The 13,248-nt window shown below is 39.9% G+C and overlaps 1 protein-coding gene across 1 annotated transcript; it reads left to right on the top strand.

Moving 5' to 3' along the window:
- The first annotated feature begins 17 nt into the window (after positions 1-17).
- Positions 18-12,065, top strand: KIAA1143 (KIAA1143 ortholog). The gene is made up of 3 exons (XM_041466618.1): positions 18-171; positions 1,463-1,622; positions 9,633-12,065. The coding sequence occupies exons 1-3, from the start codon at positions 64-66 to the stop codon at positions 9,842-9,844; spliced, it is 480 nt and encodes a 159-aa protein (XP_041322552.1). The 5' UTR covers positions 18-63; the 3' UTR covers positions 9,845-12,065.
- The last annotated feature ends 1,183 nt before the right edge of the window (positions 12,066-13,248 follow it).

The raw sequence follows: 13,248 nt of genomic DNA, 5'->3' as shown, positions 1-13,248 counted from the left end.
CCCGCCATTGGCTGGGAGCTCCGGAACGGAGCGCGCGGCAGCGCCGCCGCCCTCCCGGAAGCCATGAGCAAGAGGAACCAGGTCTCCTACGTGCGGCCGGCCGAGCCCGCCTTCCTCAGCCGCTTCAAGCAGCGGGTCGGGTATCGGGAGGGCCCCACGGTGGACACCAAGGTAACGCCCTGGCCCGCGGGTGGGAGGGGGCAGCGCCCGCTTCCCGAGCCTTGATGCCCGCCCATCCCCGCCCGCTGCCTTCTCGGGTAGTGGGCCTTGCGGAGCAGCCGCTTGAGCCTCTCTGGGGGCACCGGGGAACAGCGGTGATGTCCGAGCTTGACCTGGGCTGTAAAAAGCGGGGGGCGGTGTGGAAAAAAATGTTCTAAAAGTAGGGTGAAACAAATTATTGTAAAGGAGTTAACATGAGTTCGAACTGGTGGAGGAGAAATTTAGGTTCGGTATATGGAAAAAGATTCTTGAGTTTGAGGGTGGTGGACAGGTTGCCTAAGGACATGGGGGATGCCCCATGGAATTGTTCAAGGCCAGGTTGGATGGGACTCTGAGCAGCCTGGCCTAGTGGGAGGTGCCCTTGTCCACGGCGAGGGGGTTGGAGCTGGATGACCTTTAAGGTCCCTCCCAACCTAAAACATCTTGCTGTAGGTCTGTGTCATGGACTGTGTTGTGATGGCTGGAAAGGTTAAAAGGCAGCCTTTCCTGAGGCACAGTTTTTTTCTGCTTCCAATGTGGTTTTGCATGTGTTTCCCTCTAAACAGGATTTTACAGGATACCTTAAGAAATGAACTTACTGTTTTATATTTATATAGATGCATACTCAGTAGATTACAGTAATACTGTTTATACTTTTCCTTACAATATAAAGTTTTGAGGTCCTTTAATATTGCCAAACTTCAGGTTGCTGCACTGAGGTTTCCATGCCAGAAGGTTTATTTTAAAAAAATAAAAAATTACCCGACTTGATTCTTCTGTCCCAGTGCACAAGTTTGAGAGAGCAGAAGCAGGAGTATGATCTTGTGTCAGTGCTGCTTACAGTGGTTTGTTTAGTCAGGTTTAATAACCTAGCCACCATGGACCCACATTTCCCTTTGTGCTGCTTTGAGTACAGCATAGAAGGCTCAAGTTTGGACCCTTGCATTTAAAGCTTTTCTTAGTGTTGCATAGCAGATAGTGCTGCACAGTCAAGATGGCGAAGAAAAGGAATTAATTTTGTGCTTTCCAAGTTCCTTCTGGTTTCTAATTGAATAAGCCCATCCTCCCATGCTAATGTTTTCAATGGGAAGCCACGTCTCAATGATAGAATTGGAGTGTCCTTTGGACAATGTGTGTTGGGAGGGCCTGGCACTGGCAGCTATGCCAAGTCTCCTCAATAACCCTTCTGCAAAAGTGAAACCAAGGGGTACTGGCCCACAACTGGAGTGATGATCAGAATGGCTTTTATTTCTCTCTTGTCCAGAGAGAGCAGCTTCCACTTGCTGATGATGACAGCGACAATGGCAGTGACAAGGAAGATGAGCAGCCTCAAGTGGTGACACTGAAAAAAGGGGACTTGACTGCGGAAGAAGCAATGAAAATTAAACAGCAAATCAAAGAGGCTTTAAAGTCAAAAGAATCAGGTGAATTTCAAACTACTAATTTCTTGCTTTGTGTAGTCAAAGAGATAATCCACAAAAGCGGGTCTGATACTTGCTCAGCTTTCTAATGCTTAATACTACCTTTGATTAGTTCTGAATTTTTCACCTAAATAATTTGCATTTCTGGTTCCTAATCTCAAGTTGTAAAGTGCATATTCAGGCTGTCTGGCTTTTTATAATGATGTAGTTCTGTGCTTCTTGATTGTGCACCATCCTCCCTCTAAATGTGCCCTTAAATTAATTTTTTTTGTAAATGAATTTTTTTGTTGTGTTATTCCAGTGCACAGTCTTTTGACATCACCTGTGATCATTTTTTAACTCATTGACTAGTTCAGCTGAATTTGACAGTGGAGTGGATGTTTAAAAGGTAATTGTACGAGTTCATGAAAGAGAGTGTCAGGGCAGAGGGATTCAGGTCTGTGCTTTGGTGGAAAGAATTGCAGACGTGTGGCTTGGGAACATGTTCACTTACCTGACTTGTCCATGTGATTACTTGCTTAAAATCAGCCCCAGTATGTGTTGTGACTTGCAGATATATTAAGCAAGATAAACAGATGATACAGTAGTGCCAAAAACCAGCAAGGTCCAATAAAAAAAATGTTTCTCTGTGTTCTGGTTTAGGGCAAATTTGGGAGAAAACCCCCAAAAGGGCCCCCCCCCCCCCCGGAAAGTGAACTCACGTGGCCCCTCTCTGCAACTGGTTCGGGAAAAATTTCCTTGGAGAGAAGTGGGAAAAAAAACTATTTAAACAGGCAAAGCACTCCCCAGCACAAAAAATGAACAATACCGGATGACAAAACTCATTCGTTGCTCTGAGGAGATGGCAATCCAGAATGTCTCTCCTGGGGTGGTCACTCTGTTATCGATGCCTCTGGTGCTGGGAAAGGCTGCTGCCCAGAGGAGGCTCCGGTTGGCCACAAAATGCGAGCTCTCGGTGCTCCCCAGGTCCCAGTCCGGAGCAGGTTCAAACGGTTCCAAGGAAAGGGAAAGAAAAGACAGTTCAGGGAAAACTTCCCTGCCTCTGCTAGCTAAACTAACTAAAAAGCAAAGGAGGGCTCTGCTCTGCTCCATCTGTGCCCAGACAAAGCAATCTAGGGCAGCAGGTGGAAGAGGAGTGTGATTTCTGATAACAAACTCCTTTTTCTTCTTCTTCTCCTTGCCTTCGGTCTCAGAACCAGTTTTGAAGGTACAGATTATAATACCCAGCATAAACAGAGCAGAGGACTGGGGATACAAACATCATAAAGTCACCCTAGGACACTGCCACAAAGAATTACACAGAATGGAAAGATGGAAGTGGTGTGGGAGGAGCTGCTGTAGTTTTACAATAAGGATGAGAAACTACAGCTGATGGATAAGTTATGTTAAGAATTTCTCTCAGTATTCATCATTCAGGTATGGTTGACATAGGTGCTTTGAGCGTCCAGAAGCTTCAATCATCACACAGGGTGTGATGAAATGGAGTTTTATCTTTTGCTGACAGAAGACCTGACAAATTGAATATAGCTACTGTTGTCTCTAGTGGAAATGTCTTTACAATTAAGAATATAGGAGTTGGAACCGCACAAGTATAAAATAGAAAGGTGAATCATAGAAACTGGACATCTTCTGTGGGTAGCCATTACGGCTATTTACAAAAGCTGCCAATTGAATTTAGAGCGCACTGTGAGGCCTAGCACATGGCTGTCAATGTGGCGTCTTTAGCTTGTCTCTTTGTCTGCCATATGGATTTGAAAATTCAGGTTCATGCTGTCTCTGTGCAGATGTATGTGTTGAAATTCAAATGGTATAAATGGATAAGTCAGTAGCAGAAGTGGGAGAAATATGTTGAGAATCTTATATTTTTTGAAAAGCAGATTGATGAGAAATCTTAATTTTTAATAGCATAGGTTAGCTTGAAACTAAATAAACCACATCCTATTTTCTGCAGGTAGATATGTATTTGTTAGGTCTAAGCAGGGATGTGACTTCAACTCCTCTGAGGGTATATGCTCAGCTTTGGGCTTACTTCCTGGTGTCTTGTTATTGAAGTGTAATGCATAGAGATGCTTGGTGTCACAGTTTCTAAAGTCATCACAAAATTTGTTTCACCCTCCTAGTATTGGGAGACGTTTCAACTCATTGGAAAGAAATACCATGGTTCTTTCTGAGCATTGGCTTCCTTTTCATACAAGCAACTTGAACTTTGAGTGATCACAGTAGGAGGAAAAATGATTTTGTAAGGCCAGGCAAAAAGAAGTAGTTGTCCATGAGAATCTATTGAGGTGGAGTCCATGCTGTGAAAAAAGTCCAAAAGAGCTACCAAGCTGAATACACAGTGTGAAATGGAAGTGTATTTGAATAGAGTGACTGAACTTACTTGGTGGAAAAAGACATTCCCAAGACATAATTGTATGTAGTGAGGATGGCAGTATTGAGTCCCTGTAGGACTTTGTCACCTCTGCCTATTACCCCTTCAGTCCTTCAGTAATAGCTTGCATTTGGAGGAAAAAATCCACAGAAGTAGGTAGCAGGAGTGTTGGGGACTGCTGCCCTCTGTTCTGCATTATTGTGTTACTGTTCATTCATCTGCCTTTGCAGTTAATATGAGGTCTTCATGCTCTTTTCCTTTTTATGGCTTATGGGAATAAACAGGGTAAGCACTAGTGTGTTCCTCTGCTATGGAGAGAACCCAGTGTGAAATTTCCAAGGAAGGGAGGTGAGTCTGACTATGCTATTACTTGCTGAAGGCTTTTTTGCGTTTTGGACCATTTTTGCACTGTCAGTCTGACCTCTAGGTTTAAATTTTGATTTCTAGTCTGAGGCAGGTGTTTAGACAGCTGTTTACTTCCAGTCTAATAAAGAGAGTATTGAGTAACATGAGAATTTATTTTTATTTTTTGGCTGTTAATTCTGAAAATGGGAATTATAAAGAAAATTTGGTGCTGCATGACTTGGTTGCATTTTATGTTGCCTTGATTTTAATCCCACAGTGAAATTCAAATTAATTTAATAGCTACTCGACCTTATATAGTCCGAAATCAGATCATTAGTGAAATTACATGAAGCTAAAAAGGTAATAAGAAAGTAAATTTCCCAACTGATAATCTTCCTTTCCAGCATGCGTCAATGCTGAGGCACTTTGATAGATCCTAAGAAATGTGCTACTAACTATCTGTTGTGGATACAGTTTTTCAAAACTCGAGAAGTACTCAGTTTTGAGGTTCTTCCATGTTTTCTCTTATGTTGTAGTGATTGTCTTCATTTGAAGGACCTTGTCTTCAGATTTAGGATTGTGATATTACCCCAGAATTTTCCATATCTCATTTACGTACTTTCTCCTTTGTTTTCTTGTATAATCATTTCGGCATGGCTACAGCTTTTGTTCGTTTTGGTTTTGTTTATTTTTAATTTTAGATATCAGATGTTCCTATGACTTGCATTTTCTTTTATAGATGAGTAACATTTTTGCATTAATTTTTGCATTAATTTGGTTAAACCAGCTGATTAATGTCCTAGCTGCACTTAGTTTCTTCCTAAGGCAGAACAAATCCTAGCTTTTCTGTTGGCTTTTGCAAGTAGAGTCACAGGGATCTTTTTTATTTAGGACCAAACCTTTCTTATATGAGAAAACACCCTTCTATATTGAAGTATTTTTCTCCATGGAGCAGAGACTCAGAGGCTTTTTAAAAAGAAGTAGTTTGTTTATCAGCAGTGATTTAGCTTAATGTTTTATGCATCATTTTAAAAATTATCCCTGTTGGTTCAGAGACAAAGAAAAATGGTCTTATGAAAAATTAAATTTGCACAAAAGAAAAGACGTGAATTACTGCAAGATAGTTTATCTCAGCATTCGTTACAGTCTATAAAATTGATTTTTTTCCTACTGCTTTTCTACTTCATATGGCCTCTGGGACACTTTGACATATGCAGATGACCAAATTTGGCAAAAGGTATCCTTTTTTGTTCAAAGCCTTGTAATGGTTTTCTTATTTCATTCTATATGCTGGGTTCTGGGGAGGGACAGTAGAGCAAAGAGGCAAGGAGAATACAGTCCTTGCTGTCTTGGCTATTGGAGCCCTTCCTGAATAAGCACAGGCTGTTCTGATTTAAGCAGCTGATATATCAGATACATCTCACAGAGGTAATGCTGCTCTCTGAAATTTGAAATATTTTACATATATGTGAATTAGTATATAAAATCAAAGCTAACTTTGCAGTATTTAAGTAAGGAAAATTTTCCCAAGTGTTCTCATAAACAATTGAAATTTACTATGGAGCAAGAGTGACCTTCTTATCTTCAAACCACCAGTGTGCTGAATTCCTGGAGTAAATGCTTCCAAAGGCATGGATAGAGAGTGGATGGCCAGAAAACATTGGAAGGAGCATCTCAAATGGCTGACCTGAACTGCTAACCTTAGAAACCATTAGGAAATTTGGCAGGTTATTGTAATTCTTTTCCTAACCTCCTATCTTTGAACAGACGTGTATGGGTTCCACTGTTCCTCCTGTTGCTCCTGACAGTTTAGTGGCACTTGTGTTTGCTGTTGTTGCCTCATTGACATATGTGGACAGAAACTGCTGAAAAGTGGTGCTGATAACTACACAAATGACTACTAAATAAGAAAACCCTCTAAACTGAAGAGCAGTATTTCATTTTTAGGCTCTCATTTCTACTTTTATTTTAATATATACCTTGAAATTAAAAGAAAAGAAGAAATTTCTGATTTTGTAGTTTCTTAAATTAATGTCACTTGTGAAGTAAGCTTTCAGCTCAACATCTGACTGTGCTCATGTTGGTCAACCAGTGGTTTGTGATCCAGGTAAAAAGCAGCAATGACTAAGAACAGTGGGATTTTGAACTGCTAGTGTAGTTTTTGACTCATTTTTGAGAAGTGGATTTTATTATTTCTCCTGTAATGCTTTTATGTATTTTACTTCGTGTCTTTCAATGTGCTTACCAGAAATCCCACTTTCATAATACTAACAGAGTCTTTTATTAGGACTCTGTTTTAAAAACTACCAACACTGAGATTGTTTCTTTAGTAATTTCTTTTGCATTGCTTAATACAAGTCAGTTTTTTGTAGGTCTTTGATGCAAGCAAAAAAGATAGCTGACACATAAGAACCTGGTGAAATTACACAGGATAAAGTGAAGTCATTTTACCAGCTGAAAAAGACAATCTTAACACATCAACACAAATTCCTTGAACTGCCTCATCAAATTTTTTCAAAAAGCCTAGTCTGTCCTCACTCTCCCACAGCAGGCTAAGCCTACTGTGTTTCCTTATCTGCTTCATTCTTTGTCAAGCACTGCCAACACACACTCTGAAGCTGGCCTGGGCTTCCTGCTGAAAGGAATGTCCTTGAGCATATCATGAAATTTTGACAGTGTTTAACCAGGCCAAGAGCTAAAATAATTTCCTTTGATACAGAATGACCTGTGAATAGTATTGTAGCCCTGGAGGTCAGAGCTGAACCAGTTGCCATTTTGGTGAAATTTTTGAGCTTTGTTGTTTGTGCCCTTAGCTTATTACATGTTTAAATTCATATTGCAAAGATACTTATCAGTTTCTCCATCTGGTTTGCAAAATGAAATTGTTTTGTGCAGTTCACAATGTGGTAGCAGGCCAATTGTGAGTAAAATTAAAATTTCTGTCCTCTTTTTTTCCATGGATTACAGCTACATAGCTGTTTGTTTTCTTTTATTGATATGCTTTTAACTATATTTTCAGGGGTTAGGTTTTAAATTTACCACTCTAAGAGAATGCAGTAATCCGTTTGTTAAAGAGTATCCAATTGATTTTTTTTTGCTCCTTGTGCTTATCCATAGCTGGTTGTGTCATTTCCACAGCAGTATGGGTATTGTATACAGCACATAGGCAGTTGTGTCTGTACATAAAGAAAGTTCTCCTTATAGATAGATTTTTTTTTCAGAATTTGGCTTAGATTGTGCCTCAGATCTTGTTTAAATTGAAAGATCTCTATATATCCAAATAAACATTGTAGTTATGCAGCAATTAGTAAGGGGAATCATTTGCTATAAAACTTCTTACCCCAAAAATGGAGGCCTAGTTTCTGAGAAAAAGGATGCATAGTGTATTCTGATTCATTAGGTGTGATATGCTTTCAGCAGTTCTATTTCCCTCCCAAAATTTACTGTAGGCACTTCCTAAACTTCTGTATCACATGTACAGCATCTAAACACTTAAGCTCTCTGTGCAGAGTTCACAATGGATCCATTGAGAACTATGCTTTTCATATCTACAGTTTATTATTGCTGCTAATTCCTTGTAACTGTAATGCTTTTCTAATGTGCCAAGAAGGAAGTATTTTTTTCCCAAACCTGGTCAGTTATTTTCTGCATTTTAGCATTTTCTCATAAACTACTGTAGAATCATAGAATCAAGGAAATGTTTGGTTTGGAAAAGACCTCTATGATCCATGGAGCCCCACTTATTAAGCTTGCACTGCTTTGTTGCCACTAAACTGTGTCCCCAAGTGCCTTGTGTTCTCTGAACACTGCAAGGGATGGTGTTTCCACTACTTGCCTGGACAACTTGTTCTAGTGCTTGACCACTCTCACAGTGATGAAATTTTTCTTGGTATGCACTCTGAACTTCCCCATGTGTCCATTTCTTGTCCTATTGCTTGTTTCTTGGGAGAAGAGACTGATGCCTACCTCACTACAATCTCCTTTTAGGTAGTTGCAGAGAGAGATGAGGTCTCCCCAGAGCTCCTTTTCTCCAGGCTGGACAACCCCATGTCCCTCAGGACTTGTGCTCCAGCTCATCACCATGTGCACCTTTTGGAAATACGCATTCCGTAGAAGCCATTGGCAGAATTGGTGCCTAGTTTTTCAAGCTAGGTTTCCTCTTTAAGAGGGTCTCTGAAACTTAAGGCATTCTTAGTGAAATTTCCCGCTGAAGTTGATGTCTTCATTTGTACCACACAACCCTTAAGATACCAGATGTATTAGTTGCATTGTTTTGAGAATGCACCGAAGAGAGTTTCAGTCAGTGCTGTGTAGATAACACTGAAATGTTAAGTCTTCTGCCATAGTGCTGATATACTGAGGAAAGAATTTGTGCTAAAGAGAAAAGTTATTTATTGGTTTTAATTAAATAGCACATAATCTTGTCAAACACATTTCCGTTGAGTAATGAATTTCACAAAAGTAATTTAGGAAAAATATCTTGCACAGAACCTATGGCTCCTTAACATTCTGTCACATATACATTATAAAAATTGCAAACTACTGCAGCGTGAACCTTTGTGTCTGATTCACGACTTTACATTACACTTTATCTTCCAGAAATACTGCCCTGATGCTGTTACTTATGCAGTAGCTTTCCCACTCTGCCTGATAATCATGGAAGGGGCTTCTAATTTCAAGATTGTTTTCTGCTCCTCTGCATGCACTAGAGCAAAATTAGTCAGTTGGAATAGTTGGGTGATTTTGCAGATACAAAGAAACCCTGAAACTTTCATCCATTACAATAATAAAGGGGATGTTTATTACCACGTGATCTTTTCAGCTGTCTCAGCAGGACAGAATATATTAGGGGAAAAAAAAGTTTTTCTTGTGTATGTGCCATTTTGTTATTTAAAGAGATGCCATAATTCTGAAATAAGTGCATTTGTTGTCACGTGTTTTACAAATACTGAAGCAGAGTAAGAGGATCCTATGAAGTTGTCCTCTCCATTTTGGTAAGTGGATGTGAATGGAATGTGAGGGAAAAGCTCTACTGCTCACAATCTCTTCTAAGTTAGAGCTCTGGTTAGTGAGACCCCATTTCCAATGGGAACTGCTGGAGGATTGTCTTCAAGGGCTGGCTGACATGGAGCAGTTGTGTGTAGATGAAGGACATTCATTGATACAGAGTTTATTGCCAAAAAGTACATTTTCATGATGGTTGTATTCTCTCACAGGCCTTACTGATTTTGATTCAAGGTCTGTATGTGTTCGTGAACATATGCAGATGAGCTCTGACTTTGCTCTCTTTATTACAGATGATGAACCAGAACCTGCTGATGGAAAAATTATGTTCAGGAAACCAGCCAAACGTTCATCAGAGAAGTGTTTGGACTTCAATGTAAGTTCAAGTAAGAAGATGAAAGAAGCAAAGAAAACTAAGAGGGAAGCAACTACTTCTCAGAGTACAGCTAAGCAAGTAAAAAACAGCAGTCTTCTCTCATTTGATGATGAGGAAAATGATGATTAGGGATTGTAGTTTTTTATGCTTGCTCGTCTAGAGACCTGGATAACATTGAGGGCTTTCATGGGAATTGAAGCATGGTGTCTGAGTCTTTTACTTTGTTATAGTCCAACTAGAGAAATAATGTGTAGAATTAGCATGAGCTAAGTCTGCAGTTAGTTGGAACTGTATGGCATGTCTTAATTTTAAAAGAGAATTTAACCACGTATGTAAAAGCTATTTGAGTTCACAAATGAGTAGCAAATGATACCTGTATATATTCAGCTTACAAATTTTCAGTCAATTTTAAAATGCCCTCCATTACAAAAATGTATTTCCTCTATATTGAATAGCCTTAGTTGACAATTGTGGTTTTTACCTGTTATTATTGACATTCAAAAGAGAGACACTTCATTGCTGTGAAACAGAGACTTTCTGTCTCACAGCTTAACAAAAGTTTGCAAAGCCTTTGCATTTGTGATTTGCAAGATTAGCTCTTGAAGAGCCTTGCAGTAAATGAGGCTGCATTTGCTAAATTCATGTAGTCATGATCCTGTCTTTAGTGAATGCAATTTAAGAAACATCAAATTCATTTGAATTGATTGTAACAGCAAGGTATAAAGATTTTGATTCTAGTTGATGGTATCAACTAATGCAAAAGAAGCCTAAACCGTTGCAGATTGTGCACTTTGGTTTTGACACTGATGGGCTCAGTGGTTTGATGGTGTTTTGGGGTTTTTTTTAAAGTATATTTGTTCCAGTTAACTACTTACGTGTTCATAATTATTTGGGATCTCAGACAGCTTGTTTAAAAACTGTATTTAATCTTTAAGCTGTGGAAAAGCATTAATTTAGTATTCTTCAAGTAGGGGGAAAGTTGTAAACAGGGAATTTAAGCCAAGGAACACTATAGCTGTGTGTGTCTTGGTTTAAGACAGTTTCCAGGGCAGACACTCTGAAATGAGTTACTGTCCCTTTTAGTTTTAACTGCTTCCCTTTCACCGATTAGCAGAGATGAAAGCAAGAACATATAAGTGGAAAAATAAAAGTTTACTAAAAAAATGAAACAGCAACAGGCAGGATAACAGTAATCATCACTAGATACAAAGGTGCTGAATCCCATGGACTGCTTGGGAACACAGAAGACAAGATGGCAGAGAAACCCCTCCCCAGAAATGCTGGTCTCCATAGAAGACCATGTGGTTCAGCGGACAAAGGCAAGCTGGTGGAGAAGCCCCTTCTCCTGACCATGTGTTGGAGAGAGAACAAAGGGAAAAAAAAACACCACAGCATCTGAAACTCTGTGATTATGAAAGTCCCTCTTCTGCAAACAACAACCAACAAGGAACAAGGACAAAACAAAAAGAAACCTGGATTCCAAAACCAGTCAAATGCTGCTGATCTGCTTGCTCCACATCACTGGAGAGGATCTCTCTCCTGGCAGCTGCAGCAGCTCCATCAACAGTGGCGGCTGGAACTGGTCAGTGGCTGGAACTTGGTCTCTTCCTCAGCAGAAGATGACATGCAGATGCCTGGGGCAGCTCGGGCTCCACGCACTCCCACTGCAACTGAGCGCTGCTGGGAGGCTGGAGTGACTGTATGGAGCAGGGGCTGTTCCATTTTTCCCATTGTGGTGCCATGGCTGGCCACCCTGGGTGGCAGCAATGAAAAAGCAAGGAAAAAAGGTCTGTAGAGAAAGTCCTCCTTGGCCCAGAGACCAAAACAAAGGGGAGCTCCTGCCTTGCACTGCCTCAGCTTCTCAGTAGCTAGCAGGAACGAAAGAGGCCTGTCTGAGTGTTGTTTCATTTTAAAGGGATCCTGGCATCTTCTGCCTCCATGAATCTGGAGCAAGACCCTCAGGTTCTGCTTCTGACCAGCAGGTCTTAGAGGGAGAGTAACAATCTTGGGCAGATGGGCATAGAAAGAAAGTGTCCATTTCAGCATCTTTCTGTGACAGGACAGAAATGACACTGAGAGCAGATGGGATTTGGGAGAACAAGGTGGTAAGAATGTCACTTGTGACTGAAATTATTTGGATGTATGGTGTGTTCTGTAACCATATGAAACCAGTTATGCTGTGTGACAGGATATTTGAAATTATTTGGCCTGTAAAGCTTCATCAAGGAGCAAATTTCAAGTTGCTGTGTGAAACAGCTGGCTTTAGTTTGTTCATCTGGTAAACAATAAATTATACTTTCTTTTAAGTGGTCCAAAGATATTTTAATAAAAATTTCAGTACATGAAATGAGTTTTTTTTTTTTTTTGCCTCCTGATATTGGAGCCTCCTATACCTGCTGCCTGTCTCCCTACACACCAGCTTCCTGCAGCATAACATCAGATGCAAGTCTGCACACTGTTTTGCACTGTTTGTGTGAGTACATTACCCTGGTTTTGAAAATGAATCTGTTATCCTTTCAGAAAATTGAAACCAGACCTATAAATGGATATAAAATTCTTGCTGCAATGCTTTCATATTAGGATTGTGAGAGAGGTGCTGTGTGACAACCTGATTTTTCCCATGAGGACACGCTACATTTGTAAATACATAATTTGTCTGTATTCTCTACATATAAAATAAAAAGAAATTTAAAGAAAAAGTACAGAACCAAAGGTTCCCAGGAATTAATATTTCCATCTATTTTGTATACTTAAAACTTGTTTGAATCCATTAAAAATATATACCAATACATACATTCCCGCCCATGAGTAATCTTGTAGCATTCCAACGTACAAAAGGAATATTTGGGCATATGTCAACAATGGAGTAAATACTCTGACTTGCTGAGACTCATATGAAAGAATGAATTAACCATTGGCTTTTACTTAAACTTTTCTGGTTCTGTTTGTCAGTACAGAAATGTATTTGCATACATTTTTCTTGCACACCGTGGAAGCTCATAACTTGAGCTGTGGGGCAATTTAGGAGACGTGGCTATCGAGATAAATGCTTGCCAAGGACCAGAGGGCATTTGGTTTTACCTTAAAATTAGAGAATACCTCACAAATATGCAGTTGATCTGGTCTGTTCAAAATAAGATTGGGATATTGTTTGGTTCTGGACGGTAATTGCATTTAAACAAAATGGACAAAAATTTACCATTTTTAGTGAAAGACTTGGGAGACTGAAGTCCAGTAAATGGAGGGTTACCTTAAAGTATTGAGTGCAGTACTTATTGAGTGTGGTACTTCTGTTTAATCATGCTTCTTGCTCTACAACCTCATGACAGATGTCTGGAATGCAAATAAATGGATTGAATTTGCTTGGAAATAATAAATTAAAAGGTATGTTGTTGTTTAGGCAACACAGCAGGGGAAAGAGAGGTGGATACGGAAACCCAGTTTCTTTCCTTTATTCTGACTGATTTGTAGTGCTCTGACCAGGAGGAGACCTTTGTATTCATTGTGTTTCACTCCCAGTTCACCCAACAATA

This window comes from Pyrgilauda ruficollis, unplaced genomic scaffold (assembly GCF_017590135.1).
Source record: "Pyrgilauda ruficollis isolate IOZ18807 unplaced genomic scaffold, ASM1759013v1 scaffold2, whole genome shotgun sequence".
NCBI lineage: Eukaryota > Metazoa > Chordata > Aves > Passeriformes > Passeridae > Pyrgilauda > Pyrgilauda ruficollis.
The sequence above is the reverse complement of the archived record's forward strand: the minus strand, read 5'-3'. Positions and strand labels throughout refer to the sequence as shown.